The following is a 22419-nucleotide window of genomic DNA, read 5'->3' on the forward strand; positions in this document are numbered from 1 at the left end:
TGATGATGATGATGATAATAATAATAATAATAATAATGTTTCTTGAACAGCAAAAAAAATCAACATATTAGAATGATTTCTGAAGGATCAAGTGATACTGAAGATTGGGGTAATGATGCTGAAAATTTAGCTTTTTTGATCACCGGAATGAAATTACATTAAAAAATATATTCAAATAGAAAACAGTTATTTTAAATAGTAAAAATGTCAACATATTCTGTTACACCAAATACACCAAATAATGATCTTTAAAAAAGCATCATATGACCCCTTTAAAAATCTTACTGTTCAAAAACTTTTGACTGGTATTTGTAAGACCGGAAAGTTCAATAAATTCTTAGTTTAAAAGAAACGTCTCATAGCCTGTATCATTTGATCAGCTTTGAAACCTTGAAAACGACCACCTGTGATGGCCTCACCTCCTTCCACTCTCTCGAGATTGCATCCCTGCTGTGTTCTCCATATGAGAAACTTCCTTTATCTCTTTTAATTCTGAAGTGTTAGAGCTAATGAGACTCTTTGAGTGGATCATGCACTCAACGCTCAGTTATTACTTCAGTGCTTTGTGGAATTACCTATCTGCCAGCAGGCCAGCAGCATATGGAATGAGTTGTAATTTAAGCTGAAATGTTTTTGAGGGATTGGTTACCTGAGGGTATAATGATGGCAAACCCAAATACTGAATTTGCTGTTTGATTTGTGTTTATGATATATATATATATATATATATATATATATATACACACACACACAGTATATAACATTAATCATTTATTCTCAAACAACGAAATCTATTTTAAATACTGTAGTTCACTATGAAATTTGTGTATGACTTCTGTTTAATTAGTCAGCTTTTTTGTGCATGTTTACCATATAATTTTACAGTACCACTTCCAGAAATGGGCTGAAATTGTATATTTAGACTCAAGTTATACTTTCATGTAACTGTGAAAAACAACCAGAATATCTCCCAGCTAGTATAACAACTCCTCCTCACTTCAGGCGTTTTCATCAGACTCCTTATTTTTACTAAACATTCCAAGGTAACAATATCATTAAGATGAGTCACAGCGTCTGGAAATCAAGCTGTTCTTCTGTTATGTACGCTTATGTTGTGTTACTGGCATAAGTGCTCTGGAGCACACTGAACGATTGTTTTTTATCTCTGCAATGCTCCTGGGAAAAGCAAAAGTCAGTGTGGCATTAAATCTAATTAACAGTGTTTCTCCAGGCTCAACCAATGACATAACTGTAAAACTCCTGTTTTGAAACCGTTTAGATGTTTCTGAAGGAACTGATATTTAATATTAGTACAGTATGTGATCAAATAAAACATATCATTCTGTAAAATCCTGTCAGATATTACAATGCTTCATGACTAGGCTATGTGAGACTAACCTTAACCCAAGCTAAACTGTATAAACGCCCTGAGCAACATTTCAAAATGGAAAAATATAGTCCAAGTCTAAACTAAAACTAAAAATTAACTAAAAACGTTTTTTTTTCTCATAGCTGTTTTGCTCAGAAATTTGATACAGTGCCACGTAGTGAGATATCATGTGTCCTAATTAGATTTACAAACACAAAGTCTGCTTTCAATGGGGTATTAGATTTCAACTTAGGAATACTTCTGTAAGTTTTGAATTACAAGCCAATAAAATATTAATGAGTCTCCAGTTTGTATCAGTTGCGCGCTTTTTAGTAACCATGACAAACCAGTAGGCAGCTCTTGACTTTCTCCTCATCCGACGCTTCTTCATCTTTAAAACAACTTTATCAACAATAAAGTGGGATTTCTTCTTAGAATATAATTTAAACATTTACATGGTTGAGGCTTGGTTCATATTTTTAGGCTATATTCCACTAGGAACGTGAGTTATTCTTTTTAGTGTGTATATTTATAAAGAGAAAAAAATTGCATTTTGTTCTCAGTCCCACAATGTAACGATTTAAATACGTTTTTTAATAGATGCAATGCGATTTGTGTGAAGAGAACTGATCAAATTAAAATGATTAAACTCATTCATTTAGGCTATATGTAGCCTATTTTACTCGTATATATTCCACACAACCATTAAAAATAGTCATAATATTTCACGTATAACACATTACTCTACTTTTACAGTAAACAAACGGTGTTGGCTGTGTGTTAAAAGTCATGTTATTTTAGTCATTAGATGGATGAATGTGGTTGTGTCTCAAAACCCTAGTGAGCTCCCTACTTAGGCAGCATTCTGGGCCGTCATGTAATATGTAAAGTTGCATCTGCGCGAGCCTATGAGGTGCAAAATTATTGCGCGTTTCTGTAACGGCCAAGACACTGGACTCACCTACTGTGTGACGCCCACAAAAGACGTATAGATAGTCAGCTCTCTGTGTTTTGAGACACGGCCTGTGTCTGTCGCAGCTACCGTGTCACCACTGAGGTCGCTGTTATTCCTGTGGACTTCAGTCTGAAGCCGGACACAGCGGCTTTGAAAAAGGGAATATTTAACATCGAGGGAATCTGTCACCGCTAACCGGGACAGTCTGTCGCTTCTCTGTTTACAAAGACAGCTGCTCTCACCGGACTTACAGATAATGTGAGTGACTTTACTTATTACTTTATTTGTTGCGTGGCTTCTATTTAGAGCAGCTAGAGGTTTGTTTGTTGTTAAGTTGTGTTGAATTGCTTTTACAGTGGCGAGCTAGCATGCTGCTAATGAATGAGTCTATATTATTAACAGTCGCCAGGTGAATTTCGCATATCGTTTGTTTTAGTAACAATCAAAATTCTGTTTAAATACAAGATTTAAAGTGTGACACTTGTATGGTATTTGCAAATATTGCACTTCATGTAACTTCTCGTCTATCCGAGATAGTTATGTTTACTCATAGTTTTGCATTTGTTTGGCTTTAGTTATATTATTTTGGTTTTCAGTGAGACATTTGCTTTGTTTTGTGACCAGTTAAGTGTGTGACCACAGTTTTCCAGAAAATGAGTAAAGGCTGTATGTCATGGAAACTCGATTGGTTTTATGTATTGTTAAAGAGTTGAACTTTTGTGATCTGAAGGGCCGAGTTAACGTTATTTATTTGTGTTTCATTCATATGAATGATGGATGCTTTGAACACTATTAGGTGACTGTAAACTCCAGTGTCTGCGCATGCGCGGCTGCTCTGGTTAAACGTCGCAATGGTTCCACCTTTATAATCCCTCTTGGGTCATTCCACGAAATGTGTGTGAACACTGACTTCAACAATGAAAAGCGTTTACTGTGTGCTGTTATAGAATGTTTTTAAACACTAAAACAGAAACATGTTTTATAATATACAACTTATTAATTTAATAATATTTAATATATAAATTATATAATTATATAAATATATAATTTATGTATTTTATTAAAATTGCATCATATTTGAACTCGTATTTAAGTTTACAGATGTAGTAAACTCAGAAGGTTGCACATTTGAACTTCCATGTTTATTCATTATTGTTAACAAAAAATGTATTATTAAATATTAAGTATATTTAGTCAGAGTGCAAGTATTTGTGCCTGTATAATTCTGTATTTTTAGCAGAATTATGAATATTTTTATTCTGGTGTCAACATTGTCCTGGTCAAGTGTCTTTGTTAACTGTGTACCATGTAGAAATAATAATTATATAATAGAAAAACTATTTTACCATATTAACTTACCGTATTATTTCGGCTTTGTTTAAAGTATCATATTGTGTATCAAACACGAATCATGATATGAATGTACTGTTACACCCCTAATATATAATGGGAAAAAAGGGGACAATATGTACTGCATTAATATGAAGGAATGTTCTATATATTTTTTTTAATGGTGTTTTACTTGTATTTTGAATTTTGAACTTTTAGGGTTAACAGAAATGTTCGTTAAAATCTGGATAATATCCTGGCAAAAAATTACCAGTACATATTGGTTTTATTTTTCTTTTATAAATGAATTTTATTAATTTTTCTACCTAATTAAAAATAAAATTGTATATAAATTCTAGCAATAAAAGCTAGATTTTTAATGATTTAAACATTTTAAAATGGAAAAGGAATCTGTTTCATGGAATGACCCTGATAGGAAAAAAAAACTCACTCACTGCTGGCCCGTATTTCTATAAATGATATCCATGCCTTTGTACAAAGAAGAAATGTCCTCCCATCCCTGCCAAGGACATACAATTACACAAAAAGTACTTTAATTGTTCATCAAAGTAATGGCTTTCGTACATTAAACATTATCAGGATTTTGATGTTTAAAAAGCATAGTAGTTTTAATTACTAGAGACCTGCATACCAACTAGTAAAGCTTGGCTTAAGTTTTTTTTTTTTTAGTTCTTGCATATTAAAACACTCATTTGAGTATTTATAGAACCCAGCAAAAGCGCAGGAAAATGTTGGCTTTGGAAGTCCCATCGACACTGGCCTCTTTGCATCCTGTTGCGTCCTGTTTTCCATATCCTCTGGCTATAAAGAGAGCAGGAGCAGAGGAAGAAGGGGGAGGGATACAGTATGTGTGCTACAGGAAACTCACACAGCCCTTTGACCCCAAACCATTGCCTATGACAACGTCTGTACTGCTGCCATCAGCATGCACATAAATATGGGCAATTACTCATCTCTCTATGACCGTCTCACTGTAAACATGTAGCTTCAGATAGATGGATGTTTATTTGATGGAGCGATGAGCCAAAAAATGTGGGAAAAGAAATGTCTGTTGTTTACTATCACAGTAATGTGGACGTGGAGTGTTTGTCACAGTTTTGTTGTTATTTTGGATCTGTTGATTCTTGTGGAAGAGTTTGTATCTCAGCCAGGCTTGCATTGCCAAGTATGCTTTGAAAGGACTTGTGTGTTCATTAGTGGATATGTAGCCATTTTATTTTTTATTTTATTATATTTTATTTTATATATATTTTTTAAGTTATATAAAAAGTGTATTGTTTGTTTTTTGCACCAATATTTACATGTTGCTATGCAACTTTGCTTTAAAGGTCCTAACTTTATTTTCTCTTTCATCGCCATATCACTTGTTTCAATGTCTCTCAGGGATTTTCCACAAAGCCTTCTTCTTTTTCGATGGCCATCTGCACAGAATATAGCCATAAAACATTTTTATTGTGTGTCTAATGCAGTGCCATCATTGTGACATAATTATAAAGCTTTTATCAAAATGAAATGTTGTGTAAGCATATTATGATTTAGTTAATGTTATAACAGATATAAGATAGGATGATGAAGATTAATCTTGAAAGTAACTCTGATCAGTCAAAAGATCTGTAACATTTACAGGATGAGCCTGCATCTAGGTTACCCACAGTTCATCCTGATAAATATTACAAATTTTTATTTTATTTTATTTAATTTATTTTTTTTAAACATGGCACTTCCTTTTCTGGAACTGGTGGAGCCATTGAGTTTACATCATTATCTGGTAGCTAGAATGATTAACCATGGGAACAATAATACTGTATATAGCTGCTGGCTCTTATTATATCTTATTTAAAAATCCAAGTGAAGGGCATTGTGCCACATGAACTTTGGACTCATTTTGTCTTTGAGTACTTTTAAATTTCCCTTTTCCACTGCAGTGGATGGCTCATATTAGGGTCACATATGATAAACAGCATGTTACTGTGTTATAGTTTGGATGTGTTATAGCATGCATCAATGAGGAATCAGCCAGATCAGATGGTAGCTTTCAAAAAAACAAACAAAAAACTTAAAGGGGTCATATGATGCTTTTTTAAAGATCATTATTTTGTGTATTTGGTGTAACAGAATATGTTGACATGCTTTAATGTTCAAAAAACACATTCTTTTTCAAATACTGTACATTATTGTAGGTCCTTCCTGCCCCGCCTCTCTCAAACGCTTCGTTTTCTACAAAGCCCCCTCCTTTTGCAACTTCAGGGATCTTATCTATGCACAATCAGCTTGTAACACTCCAAAGAGAAAGGAAAACTTGAAATCGCATCATATGACCCCTTTAAGTCTAAGTGATGTCTAATTAAAAAAAACAACAAAAACAATATTAGTTATTCACTCAAACGGCTAATATGATCTTAAACGATCATGAAGAAAAACAATATCTACATAGTTAGGCTCACCCCAAAAGTATAATTGGCTTTAAAACACTCTGTGTGTCCAGTCTACATAAAAAGTCTTTTTTTAATGCTTATCCATTATTCATGGAAAAGTCAAGGAAATCTATTACTCATGGAAAATTCAAGGAAATTAATTGGACAAAAGGTTTAGTGCTGCTCCACAGTTTAAAAAATTTTTACATTATGAGTACATGTTAAAAAGATATTACAAAGATTAACATAATCAACAGATCATTATGTTTTAGTGCATCACATCAAACATCTCATTTTCCCAAGACTGATCCAGCACAGAATCGAGCATTATGTGAGAAGTAACGTGCCAGATAGTTTTCTGATGAGCAGTGCTGCAGAACAGAAGCATATACCCATGCCAAGTCTTTGTTCCTTTCAAAAGACTCATGTGAGACTCGACTGATTGGCACACATACGCTTCTGAGCATATAATGAGGTTAGTTAGCATGCTTGACAATTGATAATTGCGCCGTGGGGAACTCTTGGGACCGGGCCATCGTCAGAGTGCCAGAGAATGGGAAATGTTACCCTGGACCAAACCTGGAGCGGTTATCACGTCCTACCTCACTCTCACAGCTGACGTCTTTGACATAAAGTCAGTGCTGTACTCTTGTCATCAGGTATAATAATGCCCTTGTGGTTAGGGATGGGCGATATGGGCTTAAAAATATATCACGATAATTTCTGATATTTATTGCGATAACGATATCAATGACTATAATTTAGGGAATCCTGTTTCTTAGAGAAAAGTATTATCTTTCCTATTTTTGACTATAATTTAGGGAATCCTGTTTCTTAGAGAAAAGTATTATCTTTCCTATTTTTACCCAAAATAGGATGTTGTGAGCATTACTGAGTACACACGTAATGTAATGACTGTTTAATTCATACTGGAAGCCGGAGGGCGCCCTTGTGCAGAAACTCCACATATGCATAGTAGAAGTAATGCTCCAGGAAGAAGTATGCAGTGATCGCTGTAGCTGAATAAAGCGCAAATAAAGAAATTTTAACTGAGGAAACCTATAAAGAGACAATAAACATGCGATTGCACAAAATATATGGTATCGGTGTTCTTCAAGCAATCTTGGGTATTTTTTATAAGGATAAAGTATATTTATAATGCAATGATAATCGACATAGCCTTTATCACTGTATATAATGTTATAAAATAGTATGATTTCTGCCTTATTCTGTGATACGAAACCACGTCTGATCACAAAAATAAGTAATTTCAAACACTCAACTATGTTATAAAGTTAATATGGAGAAAAAGCATGTCAATAAATTAAAATATCTTTGTTGGACAACAAGCCATTATTGCTTTTGTAGACTTTGACAGCAGTTCAGTTACAGGTCATGCAGTCTGCGGCCCTCAGTGGATATCATGGATCTTAACGGATGTCATCCAGTGCTTCAGATCAATCACCTGATCTTAATAGGGAATTATATTGAACACTGTAGTCTATGGTTTATTGTAGGATCCGAGTGAGATCAGATAGGGCCACCAACTGTTCTCTCAAGAGGAGAGTCTGTGCAGATAAAGATGGCTCAGAGAGCAGAAGCGTCAATCTTCTATTACAGGATAAGCCCATACCTTAAGGGAATAACATGATCATCGAAAAACATATGGAGCAACAATCCAGGAGACTAAAATACCTCAACAGAACTGTTGTTGAAATGACAAGTCCTTGAATCACAGTCACAGTAGATGGCACATTTGTCTGAGAATGGCCTAATTTTCCAAAACATCGTTAGATGGCATAAAAGAACACATTTGAACATTTCGTAATAATATGAGACCAATCAGACCATAGTGGTGTTTGCTAAGGCAGGCATCACAATTAATATTGTTCATGCTTAGAGTATGGAATTCAAACACACTGCATGATTTTCAACTTGCAGATGATTAAAAAAGGAGCAAAATTCCCATACACTTTGTGTAAGGGCTCGCTTTGTTGATTGTTGGGATCCTAGAGTTCTGTATGCTGACTTAAAGGCACCATATGTAGGATTTTTTTAAATATCCAGAAACCACTAGAACAGTGTTATATATTTTGCTGACTTGTGTACTTACATTATCCCAAATGTTTCGAAGAATGTTTAAATCCAGAGAAATAAGCAATTTTAACTAGTGACACGGAGCGTGTCCATAGTGTACTGCTTTCGAGCCGTGTGTCACTCTCCTCTCTCATTAGCAATTGCTTCAGCGGCCTCGTTTCGCTTCGATGGCTTTCAGCTAGGGCTGGACAATAATTCAATATCGATATGTGTTGCGATGTAATTTTTTTCAATAACGGTGATATGATTTTAAAACACATTTCCGATATTACGATATACATTACCAGTGTTTCCCATACATTGATTTATTTGTGGCGTTTGACTTCTTTGAATAAACATGAGCACTGCACGTTTCACAATCAAAAAATGTCGCCGGTGTTTTATATAAATGTATCTGTGAAGGGAACCGACTGTCTTCAGAAAAGTTTCGATGGCATTTTCATTTGATCTGATAAAGAAGCGTTCATGAGCGGAGCTGCTTTGATTACAGCCATTACATCGAACTACGCCTTTGTTTCTTTGTTTGTTTTGAATACGCGCCCTCTAGCGGTGAAAACTTACATATTGTACCTTTAATTTACTTTTCAAAGTGTAAAGTTAACATGTGGCCTAAATAACCAAATGCCTTTCCAATTGCTTGAACTGGGTCATCAGTATGTATCAAAGCACCTCTTGAGTTTAAAGTTTGAGTGATCAGATTGATATTTTTCTTGCATGCGTCTTGGAGGGTGTTTACACTTGGTATATTCATGATTCAGTAGGCACCCGATCAGTAAAAATGCATGACATGATGAAATCTAAGTACTTCTATGAGCCTCAAGCATTGATTTAGGCCAGCACACAAATACCTGAAAAGGCCTAGCAACCCCACAGAACACCTTAGCAATTCCAACCACTCAGAAAGCACTAAAGCTGTGCTTTTCATCTCCAACAAATGACAGAACAGCAGTTATTTCCAATGAGGATTAGTACAGGAGCTTTGTTACGTTCCGACCAAATGCTTATGCAGAATTTTTGAATTCGATTTAAGCTTTGGCTGCTAGGGCTGCACGATAAATCGAAATGGAATCGAGATCGCGATTCGACAGAAACTGCGATTGTCATGCGTATCTTTCAGTGAAGCACGGTTCTGTGATCAGCAGTAAATCTCCATCCAAATGCATTGAAATATTTCAAGTTTTGCAGCTAAGACTGTATGTAACCACCTGACAGGATGTGATGTATTCTGATCAAAACCGCAAGTGTGAGAATTACCAACACTTTTGCACTAAAATATGAATTTTCAAACACTATTTCTGTAACCTTCCTGTAGCTGCAACAGTAGAGAATGGCACTAGCAATGGTCATAGGTTTGGCATAAAGTGTCAAATGCATGTGTATGTAAAATTGGTGATTATGGATAAATATGTCAGATATAATTATTACATAATTATTTACGATTGTTTATCCATAGTAAACCTGCTATGCTTTTCTTTCTTTTGACACACTGGTGGTCATTTATTTTCTGTGGACATGTGCACTATTTATTTATTATACCATGGTGAATAAGTGGAGAGTAGGGGTGGGTGATATGACCAAAATCTTATATCACAATATAAGTAATTTTATATCACGATATAGTTATTTTTGCATTTAATAAGGTTTTTATGATATCAAAGTTTTTGATACCATAGAATTTTCTTAATTCTTGTCACCAGTGTCAATATCACAAGAAACTAAGCCTTAGGCCTACAAACCTAAAAAAAAGACAAAAAGAGGAAAAACTCAAGCTCACTGAAGATAAGTAACTAATTACAAGCAACATGACAAAACTACAATAAATAAATGCTACATACATTGTATAAATGAATCAAAAACACTGCATATTTTTCACTGTGTAAATTAAATTTCTTATTAAATTTACAAAAGTGATTTAGTCAAGAGCAGTGAGAGATTTTCTCTCACTCTTGTTTGGTTAACATGAATAATAGGCAGCTTCCCCTTTAAGACCGAACATCCGGATCCAGCTGTTACACATGCGTTATCTTTCTCAGCTTTTTACTTTCACTTAAAGGTGCAATAGGTGATTGTCTTCAGAATTTTTTTTTTTTATGCTTGTTGAAAGTCTCTTCACATCCCGATAGCAATCATAAGTTAAGTGGTCTAAATGTATTTATCTGTATTTATATATTCTGTGGAAGGCGTAGGACCAAGAAATGTTCGTCCAATCAAAACGCTCGGTCCGAGCGTTTTAATTGGCTTTCCTACCTGCCTGTCAACGTATGTATTTGCTTACCTCTGCGCACCCTGTTCGTGCAGACAGGATACGTCATCAGTGCGTTCATGCACGCTGTGCAGACAGAGCGAGAATGGCAGACAAACCTCAACAACCCGATCTTCCTTCCTGGTATTGTAGCACTTTTAAAGTTTTCTCACCGGTGAATGACACATGATGTAGTCCAGCGGTTCCCAATTCCTGTCCTCCCGCCCCCCAGCTCTGCATATTTTACATGTCTCGCTTAGTTAACACATCCGATTCAGATAACCAGCTCGTTAGAAGTGAGCTACGTGCATGAACTGTGTTCCGATCGATATGATCCCTACACCGTGTTCATTGATCCCTACTCTCTGGGGGGTGGGACGTTCGCTTTCAGTGCTATCAGGCTAAAGTTAGCATTTTCCGAGATCTCCTACTGCACCTTTAAGACCAAAATGACTGTGTTTGCTATAAAACTTGCAAAGATGGGCATTTTCATACATATAAGTGTGTGTATTTAACCGTTCAAGGCCAGTAAAGCAACAAAAATGTTCACGCGCTCTGAGCAGCGGATTCATGTGTGCGCCGCTCAGAAACAGTCTCACTGAAAGCGTGTGCACATAGCGCTGTTGTTTGCATTTAAACTGCTTAAAATCACTCGTTTTTAAACCGCAATGCTTAAAAATATGTGCAAACAATACATTTTTGTGACCACGGCGCACCGCAACATGACGTGAGTACATAATTGCGATAAAGACGACAGTCCAAAATCTCTACCGGTTGACAAATTTCTACTTTTTAATCGTGTCGACCGATATATCGCCCACCCCTAGAGTAACAATTGCTACATGGCCAATATGAAAGTTCTGCACAATCTGCTACTAGGGGGCAAATTTCGAAAATCATATACAAATGTCTAAGAGATAGTGGAAAGAGGGCTTAACAATGCCATTGCAACCACAGCACCCTAGGAAAGACCTAGCAACCTCCCAGAACACGCTAACAATTCTCTAGCAACCACTGTAACATTGAGGCAGCGAGATTTGCATGAGAAAGCTCCACTCATATTGTCTTCAGAGATCTAGTTTCAGTGAGCATTTGTACATTATGCATATCAAGACTTTGAAGTGAAGTTGTTTTGTTATTTTCATTACCATCATCTGTACTGGAGATGACCTTGTCAGCCTCCACTTGCAGCATTCTGAAATACATTTTGTTTACAGTCACATGGTTTGTGTTAAACAAAACAATTACTTTTCTGTTGGACAAGATTTGCATACTGCCAGCCAAGTCAGTGTTTAAACTTGTGTGTGTGTGTGTGTGTATCTTCCAGAGCTGCGGTGTAGTTGCGGGGTGCAATGGAGGATGGGAAGCCTGTGTGGGCGCCCCACCCAACCGACGGGTTCCAGCTGGGCATGATAGTGGACATCGGTACGGATGCGCTCACCATAGAACCTCTCAATCAGAGAGGAAAGGTAAGACGACAGCTTTACTGCGCTTGTAAGGCATCCTGTTAGCAATTTAACCAGTGACCAAGCAGGTGGCGGCCATTGATTTTATACCATATTGTCATGCCTCATGTGTTCATACGAGAGAAAACTTAGCTTAGTTGCTAAGCACCTTTGATGCCCTATCTATCCACTGAGACCAGAGTACCTCAGGCGATCATGTGATCAGCGTTTCTGCTGACGTGCTGAGTTTTTCCCACCACACGCTTGATTCACTTCATGATGTGTATAAAAGGCCTCCAGGTATCTGAGCAATAGGTAAAATGTGAGAACATGTGTATGTGGAATAGTGCTGTGCCATGTAAGGGTGTCACTTGCAGGGGCTTTGAATAAGTAATGAGCTCTACCTGCGGCAGGTGTGCGGGTCACGTTACACTCAGGGTAGGTTCATTAGACAAAAAAAAAGCCACCTGTGTCTCGACTGCTTACATGCTCACTTAGAGACTGTAGCACTGTGTGATATTTCTGAAATTGAAAAACCTGACATAATCACCTTGCGAGGACATTCTCACAATAACTAAATAATGTAATATCTCTTGTCTAAAAGTGGTGCAAGGTGTATTTTAGGGTTAGGGTTCATCTTTAGGAACTATAATTCATGATGTTGCATCCATTTTTTATGGATCTATTCATTTATTCTGAAATGTGTTAAAAATGCAATTCATACTGTACATGCAATGACTTAAAATATGCTTTTGTTATGATTAGAATGTTTTTAATTTCTGAATCAAGGGATTCCTGAAATAACATCTTAAAATAAAGTTCATATTAGTTCTGTATAATTTTTTATTATTATTTAATACTAATAATAATAATAAAGGAACAAACTTGCTTATTAAAATTGAGGCATGAAGCAAAAGTTGCGATTGTCCAAGTGAAACAACTTCTTGAAAAATAAAAATAAATGTAGGGAGGGACTTGATTTTGTCCATGAGGAATCGATTAGATTGTTGTCATTTGCTAATTGCTGTGATCTCATGTGAGTGACAGATTGCTGAAGGGAATTATATAGGGTTATTGTCCCGTCCCTCATGCTGGAGCACATGTCGTCAGAGAAGAGATGTCAGTGCAAAGGGGATGGCAAGTCATTTTGATTAAAGATTACAAGGGCACATGAATTAAAAAAGTAAAATGTGCACGGATAAATCATTTAGCCTATAATAAACACTGCAATATTCCATATAAATAAGAATAGTCCATTTTGATTTCATGGTGAAAAAATGTTTGAAAATATAATTCTTAAAATAAATTAATAAATTATAGTATTTATAAAACATTTTTACCTGAAATAAATTATTTTTAAATGGCACTTTAAAAAAAAAAAAAAAAAAAAAAAAATCATATAATTTTTCAAAACCATATGAAACCAGCATGAATACAAACAGCATATTTCTAAGAACTGTTTAAAGCTATAGATTTTCTTTTCTTTGTCATTAACTCTCTTGTTTGTCATTGGCACATTAGCTTTTATTAAACAAAGGTAAACAATGCGTGAGACGTTCCCACTTGAATATATCAAGGTTGTGTGTGTTTTTTAGGTCAAAGAGGTAGATGATATCCATGACACTGAGGCAGATAATAACTTTCCTAATGTAAATGGCTTATATAAAAGTGAGGAAGTGGAATAATGTAAAGCAGGAAAGCCAGCAGGGATGAGATGGGTTTTCTGGGAAAGGTCAGCCTGTCTCATCTCGCTCTGAATAAAGCACCGGTGTGATGGGTAGTTTTGGGTGTCTTATAATGTGTTACGTAATGGATTTCGCAGCTTATGTTCTTACCTTTCACATTAACATGACTTTACTGTTTCTTCTCCGCTTTATGGCCGCCATTAGAAACAATCAATCATGGCTGACCTAGCACCGCTCTTCGGTGTCATTTATGCAGTCGTAATGTATGAAGACCTTGAGTGTTTATAGCTTTACACCTCGCTGAAAGTAACCAGACAGAGTCGGAAATGAGAGAACAAACGGCTGCCATCATCTACTTGTTTTTTGTCCCATTAATCTTCTGTGTGGTCGTAAAGTCTGTGCGCTTTTAATAATATGGATAAATAGTGAAATAGGTCAATGTAGACAGTTGTTGTTAGGCCAGGTTTTTCATTTGGCCAGAGGTCACAAAGTTGACAGTGCTCATTTTGACTTTGCAGACGTTCCTGGCTCCCATCAGTCAAGTCTTTCCTGCTGAGGACAATGTGAACAAACATGTTGAAGACAACTGTAAGTATATACCTTAGTTGGGGTGCCTCTTCCGTTAGCATCACGTAAAATAGTTAAGCTTATGATGTTCAATGATATTCTCAAATTTACTTGGGATATATTTATTTACATGTTTACATATTTACTTCCAGGTTCTCTTATGTATTTAAATGAGGCCACTCTTCTGAACAACATCCGTGTCCGTTACAGCAAAGACTTGATCTATGTAAGTCAAGTTCCTGTTCTGAATTCTTGTTTTCCAGCATGTCTGTGCCCTTTTCCAAGGCCAAAACTATGCAAATGCACAAATACTTGGCCAACTTATAACATAAGCACAGTCCAATTTTAATGACTTATTGTTTGCGAATTTTGCAAGGTCCATTATCTATTGTCAATAGGGAGTGATGCATAAAGATCTGCTCACACAGAAGTCTTTCAAACCAAGCAGCTTTCTGTTGGTCAATGTGGCAGATTAGCTGCGAATTTGACCACCTACGTGACACGAACAAGATCCGCGTATGAAACTTTTTTCGGGCTCACGCGAAACTCCAGTTGCACAGATTCCTATTAAAATGACCGGATTTACGATCGAAATTTAGCTGAACGATGGTAAATGTGCACTATTTTGGCAGTAATGAAGCTCAGTACTCAAGGGGGTGATCGAGTTGGCTTGCAGTGTTTGTGCCAGACTGGATGTGTTATTATTATCCGAGTAAACATTTCTTTAAACTTTGATTAACTTGCTGGACAAAATTAAAACTACAGTGTACGGGAAGTAAAAATTTAATTGATTTTCACCATATGAAAATGGATTTTTAACCATTACTTATAAACCCTTGAAAACAGACAAATAAACAAATAAACCCTCCCAAGGTCGTTAATCGATGGTATTTAATTTGCTTTTGTTGAAGCCATCAGCCTTCCTATTTTTGCAACCTATTTTTCAAAGAGTAATTTAACAGCAGAATTCCTGATAGCTACATTACCCGTGATTCTGTAAAGAGCTAATTGAGCCAAAAGATCTCTTCAGTGAAAGGCCACTCCTATGAAGCACCGCAAAATATGTAATTCAATCTCTATGCTCTCAAAATACGAAGATATTTGTAAATAATGCATACTTAGCCATAAACCAAATATATATTTATTAGTGCTGTCAAATTGATTAATCGCGATTAATCGCATCCAAAATAAAAGTGTTTACATAATATATATGTACTGTGTATATTTATACTGTAAATGTATATATAAATACACGCACCTAAATTGTATATATTTAAGAAATATTTATATGTATATATTCATTTATATATTATTTTTATTATATATAAATATAAATATATATTAAATAATATATTTCTTAAATATATGCATGTCTGTGTATTTATATATACATATAAATATACACAATGCACACATTGTATATTATGTAAACATAAACTTTTATTTTGGATGCGATTGATCGCGATTAATCGATTTGACAGCACTAAATATAAAATACATTTGTTTTTTAAATTGGTATATGTTTATGATGTTCTGATGACGATGTGATTTACCTAATAGCTGGCTGGTTTGTGTTATGGCTTATAACTCTTCAGCGAAGACTTTTTAGGGTAAAAAATGAATGGAAAATATTTCCGGATCTAACTTCACAGAAAAGGTGAAAATTGAAATTGCTGTCCCCCTATCCTCCATTGGGTCCTAAGTTCATACTATTGTTTGAACCAATGAGCAGGTTGGGATGCTCAAATTAACAGATTGAAGTTTTTAAGGCACCACAGAACCTACATATGTTGTCTCTGCATGTTAAGCTAAGCATTTAAATTACACCCATAACCTGAATATGTATAACAAATTGATTTTGTAACTAATTAAAGCTTCTTCTACTGAAACTACACTTTAAATTTTAAACAGATTTGGGGCATTAAATCTTAAAAAACTGCATGATGCATTCATGATGCTTAACAATCACCTCAGGGCAGTGTAGGGCTTCCAGATTCACGCTAAACCCCGTAGATCTCATTGGCAGGCATGCCTGCAGGTACGGAGCTGATGGGCATGTTATTGTCGTGCTCCAGTAGCCCTTATTAGCCTCTCATCTGAGAGACGGCAGTCCCGCTGTCAGCGTCCGCTCATCAGCACAGCACCCGAGCCTGTCAGGAGACGGCCCAGGCCCTGCCCTAGTGTGACTGCATGTCTCAGATGACCCAGCTAAAACGGCTCAGACGCTATCAAGTTGCCCAATGCACTTAATTAGGTCCTGTGAGGTAGCGACGCTCCACACAGCACAGCTAACCTGGAAGTATGAGGCTTTTAATGACAGCGGTTAACAAATCAACTATTGTTTGTACTTCAACCACTGATCTGTTTGGCCAAAATTTGGAAGACTGCAAATACAAAGTCATACACCTAACAATGAACGTTTTAAATCTTCTCTGATCATGTGTGTGTTTTATTTCAGACGTCTGTGGCTAACATCCTGATTGCAGTGAACCCGTATTTCGACATCCCTAAACTCTACTCCCCAGAGACCATTAAGAGCTATCAGGGACGCTCTTTGGGGACACTTCCCCCTCATGTCTATGCTATTGGTGAGTGGGCACATGAATGTCTGGCTAATAGGACACTTGAGGATTCCGTTCTAAGTCTTTCTTTTGTAGTTATTTTTATTTTTTTTAGATAGCTACAGTGTTGACAGCGATTTCAACAAACTTCTGTCTCTGTCTCTCTGTCTCTGTCTCAGCGGACAAAGCCTATAGAGACATGAGAGTTCTGAAGATGAGTCAGTCCATCATTGTGTCTGGTGAATCGGGTGCTGGAAAAACAGAAAACACAAAGTTTGTTCTCAGGTAATGGTAACTGTCTATTCATGGAATGCCTAAAACACTTCAATTAATATTTCTCACATGTATACAGGGTCCAAATCTAGTAGTTTTTGCCATACCTGGCAGTGGTGGTGAAGTTAGGATATTTCTTTTTAGACATAATATATAATGTAATTTTTAGACATTATAATTATAAAAATAAATATAAATATTATGGTGCCTACAAAACTGTTCAAAAACATAAAAACCCATTGTGGTTTTCATTTTTGTGATTTGATATGAGGATCATTCCATATGTGTTTCACTAAATCTTGAAAAATCAGCAACCGTCAGACTATAATGTTTACAATTTGATTTAAATCATGTTGGCATGTACACTTCAATTCAGAAGTTTAGGGTCAGAAATGAATACTTTTATACAGCAAGGGTGCATCAGAAGTGACCCGTAAAGACATTTATAATGTTACAGAAGTTTTCTGTTTCAAATAAATTATTACACACAACTATTTTTAACAATCATAATAAAAAGAAATGTTTCTTGAGCAGCAAATCTGCATATTAGAATGATTTCTGAAGGATCATGTGACTCTCAAGACTGGAGTAATGGATGCTGCTTTGCAAAAATTCAGCTTTGCCATCACAGGAATAAAATCATTTTAAGGGGATTTAATTTCACATTTGTATTTTTGATCCAAAAAATGCAGCCTTGTTGAGATCTCTTTTAAAAACATAAAACAAACGTTTGAATTGTAGCATGTTGCAGTGCTCAGTAATGTTAATGGTAAGTAAATATGTTTTATGATTTGTTGAATGAGTTTTGTCATTTTAATCATGTATCTGTTTGATTTCAGGTATTTAACCACATCTTATGGAACATGTCAAGATATAGATGAGAGGATTGTTGAGGGTAGGTTTACCAAAGGCACTTTTAACTGGTTGTGACTAGTACAGTAGTGTTTGATTTTTGCATACTGTACAATGCAAAATCTGTTTATAAATAATATGTCTGTTCCGTGCAGCCAACCCCTTGCTTGAAGCTTTTGGAAATGCAAAGACGGTCCGGAACAACAACAGCAGCCGCTTTGGAAAGTTTGTGGAAATTCACTTTAATGAGAAGGTAAACTTTCTCTTGCTCTGAAGACTAGAATGTGATCTTGTAAGACTCAGTTACTAAGTGTGTTCATCGTGTCTTCAGAATGCAGTTGTGGGTGGATTTGTCTCGCACTATCTGCTGGAGAAGTCTCGGATTTGCATGCAGGGTGCAGAAGAGCGAAACTATCATATATTTTACAGACTTTGTGCAGGGGCATCGGAGGACATCAGGAACATGCTTCATCTCAACTCTCCGGACAACTTCCGGGTCAGTTTCCTGTGTATTGTGTGTCAGGAAACTGGAAAGCAATTAACAAAGCTTAGACACTTTTAGCAGGAAACTGAGACTTTGTATTATAATTGGTGTGACCACAGCAAACAGACTGTATCAGAGCACACAACTCCAGGAAGTGCCAACTGAAGTTTTATCAAAACAAATGAAATCCAATTATACTTTAGTTTAGGTTATATGATTTCCGGCCTTTGTATACAGTGAATACAAAGGTATACAGTGTATACAGTGAAGCGTTGATGTACCACTAGATGGCATATTTGCTTTACAATGCTTATGAATGTATTTCTGCAGCTTTTGGTCTCCTATATTAACTACCCTCATTGTGTGTGCTTGTGTTTCACTCAGTATTTGAATCGCGGCTGCACCCGATACTTTGCAAACAAGGACTCAGATAAACAGATCATGCAAAACAGGAAAAGTCCAGAGGTACGTATAATCATCTGTGTTTGTGAATCTCTGGGTCAGTGACGTGATGAGTCTGTTTCCTCCTTCCTGCATTCTGATACACATATGTGGCCAATTTGAAGTAATAAACAGCCCTTAGCTGAGCTGCTGTAGTAAAGATATTAGTCGTTTTTGATGTATGATCAAATCCTTGCCGTTTGTGCAGTGAAATTAAGACTAGAGGACATGCTGAATGAACACACCTTGAGCGCCGCCAGAATCTCTGAAGTTGCAGGATCACCGTTTTGCCTCGAATAGAATTAGTTACCCTCAGAAATTAGTTCACGTCTTTGATGAATTATGTAAAATGTAATAAATTCCAGCGTTGTTGTGTTGTGTTTGCACACAGCCCTCTCTTGAGACCGGGCCCATCAATTGATGTTATTGTTATCAAGGGCCATTATTATAAATCATCGTTGTGTTGAATCCCCCTGGAGGTGATGAGATCTTCATTAGCTGCTGTTTCTATTGGTGCAGTAGTTCATTTGCTAGCTCAACACCGTCTCTTTCACTAAATTTTTTTAGATGAAGATCTGAGATTAGTTTGATACCCAAAATTAGCAGATGGTACTTTTGTTGTTGTTGTTTTTTCATCCTTTTTTATCATCCTTGAGCACTTCAATATCTTAATGAGTTTGGGTCGATATTAGGATATTGTAGCGTCTGGACCAATCAAAAACACAATTTTTCATTTGATTATGCAATCCGTTTTAAATTCAGAATCGCTTAGGCTCTGGTCCAGAACCTAGTGAGCTGTCATAGTGCCTATATACATCCTAACCAAGGAACCTTATAAGTGACTGATTTGGTACTCTCTACAAAGACAGAAAGTCCGCGCCACACAAATAGAATTCAGATTGACTCGGCTGACAGTTTTTAATCTATGCAGTTTCAAATCTAATTCCAATCTTGTTAAGTCGTGACATAAGGAATACATTAATGTTTCCGGGTCCAAATCTCTATTCATTTCAATTGAGAATCCTATCGCAACAGCCATTTTTGAGAAATGTATATTTATATTAAGCTAGGCTTTTAAAAAGTCATTGTGTCCCGGACACCAATAGTTTAATGATTCATAAATCATTGTATGGCCATCTGAGATTTCAGTAGTATTACAGCACACCGTGAATGTATTTTATCACCATTTATTCTTTGCTTTTGCCTTCTGATAGAGTGTTTAGACCTGGAAATGGTCACATGGCGTGTCAGACTTAACAAGCGGATAGAGTTAGATTAGCATGCTGCTATGCTAACAGCATCATACTCTAATAAGGATAAAAATACAAAGCGCACACACATACTGAGTAAAATAGTACATTTTTAGTGATACTTTTCAAAATGGAATAAGATTTCATTGAATTTATGTTTTTTGTTCAACTTATTAGCCATTGAGCTCTGCGTTCTGGGATTGCCTTCTGAAAAAAAATATGTATGAAAGGCTACCATAGAATTTGGCCAATACTGTGTTTTTAAAGTGCCCAGTGGTGCTCAACCTTTTTGACTTCAAAGTCTCCTCTTTTAAAAGACAATATTAAAAGGCCCCCAAGATATTTTTCATACCTACTGTATGCCATAATTACAAAGCTGCTCATTTTCATATTTACAGAAAAAAAGTAGAACTATATTGAAGTAATTCAATTAAATTATTATAAATAATTTAAACCATTAATTTCCAGAATATTTTCTGTTTTTTCTAGATTTCGTAGCATTGTCTTCCCAATAGGAGATTATATATATATATATATATATATATATATATATCTTGATTAGTTTTTAACACAATGCAAATCTAAAAAAAATGATAAAAGATGTAGATTTTGATTTGATATTTTAACACCTTTTTGGTTGTTCAGTTGCAGGTTTTTTTCTCTTTTTTTTCTTAAATCTTACATTTTTAAAGATTTTATTAATTTCCATTTTAAAAATCATACACTTAAAATTACTTCATTAAGTATATCCAGGTTTTCTGTCTGTGAGAACCTTGGTTGATAAAGATTTTAAACATTACAGATTAAAGGAACAAATTAGAAATACAGTGTAATTATTATTTTATTAGTAATGTTTTAGCTTATTTTAAGACTTGTTTTGTGATTAAAATGTCACCTGTGTAGGCTTTGGAACAGAACACTACTTTTGTAGCCATTTTGTTTATATTAGTAGTTTTCTAATTGAATATTGTGTCTTTGCCTTCCCTGATCTTTTTTGAAATTCAGGATCAGAAGGTGATGTTTTACCAGTTGGCCTTTCTAAATGCTTTTCATGCTTTACATTCTTCAGCTTTCTGGGTTTCTGTGCATGAAATTGGACATTAGTATGTGCATGGGTCTGCAAGCTAATATGCATGAGGCTTTCTGTGTGGAGAAAAAAAAAAGTATTTTTGTAAGGGGTGCTTGTAGTTATGGTTATTAAACAGTGTTTATGCTCTATTGTGGTCAGAGTGGTGTGATCTGCTTTGTCATCAGACTGCAGATTATCAGTTTGTCAGTGATTTAAAGGCAGAGTTTGCTCAAAATAAAAATTCTGTCATCATTTAATGTTAATGTTGCTCTTTTCAATGCAACAGCAACATAAAGTTTCCTCAAACAGAAAATCATTCAAGTTTAGAATGAAAGGTGATTAATTGATGACAGAATTATATATATATTTTTTGGAATATGACCGTAAAAGAGAGTCAAAAAGGAAGTGCTGGCACACTCTGACCCTCAGGTGTGGTTTGTTTTCTTTTCTTCTTTCCTTCAATCAGAGATCTAGAGCTGTATACAGCCCTCCAGTATACATTTCTGATCTCTGATTATAGCTGCAGTGCCACTGCATTTTCTTCTCGGGTACTTGCAGTGCATGTGACCTATGGATAGTGGTGTGTCTCTTGATGGTCCTTTGTTTCCGTAGCACGGGAAGGTGGGTGCCATGAAGGACCCTTTGCTGGATGACCTGGGAGATTTCAACAGAATGGTGGTGGCCATGAAGAAAATCGGCCTGGATGACACAGAGAAGCTCAATCTCTTCAGAGTGGTGGCTGGCGTCCTTCATCTCGGCAATATCGACTTTGAAGAGACAGGAAGCACCTCTGGTAGCCATTCATATTGCACCTGTAGAAAAAATACCTTCATCAAAATTCATCAAAGATTTAGTGTCCTAACCCAGCATGATGTGACAAGTTTCAAGCATAAAGTAATTTTGTATCCTGCATAAAGTGACAAAATCACAACCAGTCAGAACATATTTGATGTTTAATATGCAACCAGTGAGATTTCACTCTATATCTATTGGAATAAAGCAGAACTAGAAACCAAACGGCCGATAAAATGTCTTGTGTCGGTTGCAATTATGCCGGTTATGACAAAAAAAGAGATGGGATTTATCGCTTGCCGCTTTGCCATGTCATGCTTGGTTTAGAAATATTCTGATTCTTTCAGGATAAGAGACTTCAAAATACAGCCAATTTTGCTTTTATACAGAATTTTCACCATCTGCGTTCAGTCAGGGAAGAAATTTTCACTGATGTCTGAAGTGTTATTTTATTATTTTTCGAGCTCATGTACATGTGCTAATGTTCTCCTCATTAAACTCCCTCACACACACACACACACACACACACACACACACACACACACACACACACACACACACACACACCCCCCC

At 36.0% G+C, this 22419-nt stretch overlaps 1 protein-coding gene across 1 annotated transcript in view; it reads left to right on the plus strand.

The window, feature by feature from the left end:
- The first annotated feature begins 2459 nt into the window (after positions 1-2459).
- Positions 2460-22419, plus strand: part of LOC107752750 (unconventional myosin-VI-like) — a 57190-nt gene continuing 37230 nt past the window's right edge. Inside the window, exons 1-11 of the mRNA XM_016568790.1 lie at positions 2460-2582; positions 11755-11896; positions 14076-14145; positions 14277-14350; positions 16583-16712; positions 16865-16970; positions 17798-17853; positions 17966-18063; positions 18142-18306; positions 18679-18759; positions 21667-21847. Of these exons, the coding sequence (XP_016424276.1) occupies positions 11780-11896; positions 14076-14145; positions 14277-14350; positions 16583-16712; positions 16865-16970; positions 17798-17853; positions 17966-18063; positions 18142-18306; positions 18679-18759; positions 21667-21847 (1078 nt within the window). The 5' untranslated portion in view covers positions 2460-2582; positions 11755-11779. The remainder of the gene's footprint in view (positions 2583-11754; positions 11897-14075; positions 14146-14276; positions 14351-16582; positions 16713-16864; positions 16971-17797; positions 17854-17965; positions 18064-18141; positions 18307-18678; positions 18760-21666; positions 21848-22419) is intronic.

Source organism: Sinocyclocheilus rhinocerous, unplaced genomic scaffold (genome assembly GCF_001515625.1).
Source record: "Sinocyclocheilus rhinocerous isolate Xijiao unplaced genomic scaffold, SAMN03320098_v1.1 scaffold61, whole genome shotgun sequence".
Lineage (NCBI taxonomy): Eukaryota > Metazoa > Chordata > Actinopteri > Cypriniformes > Cyprinidae > Sinocyclocheilus > Sinocyclocheilus rhinocerous.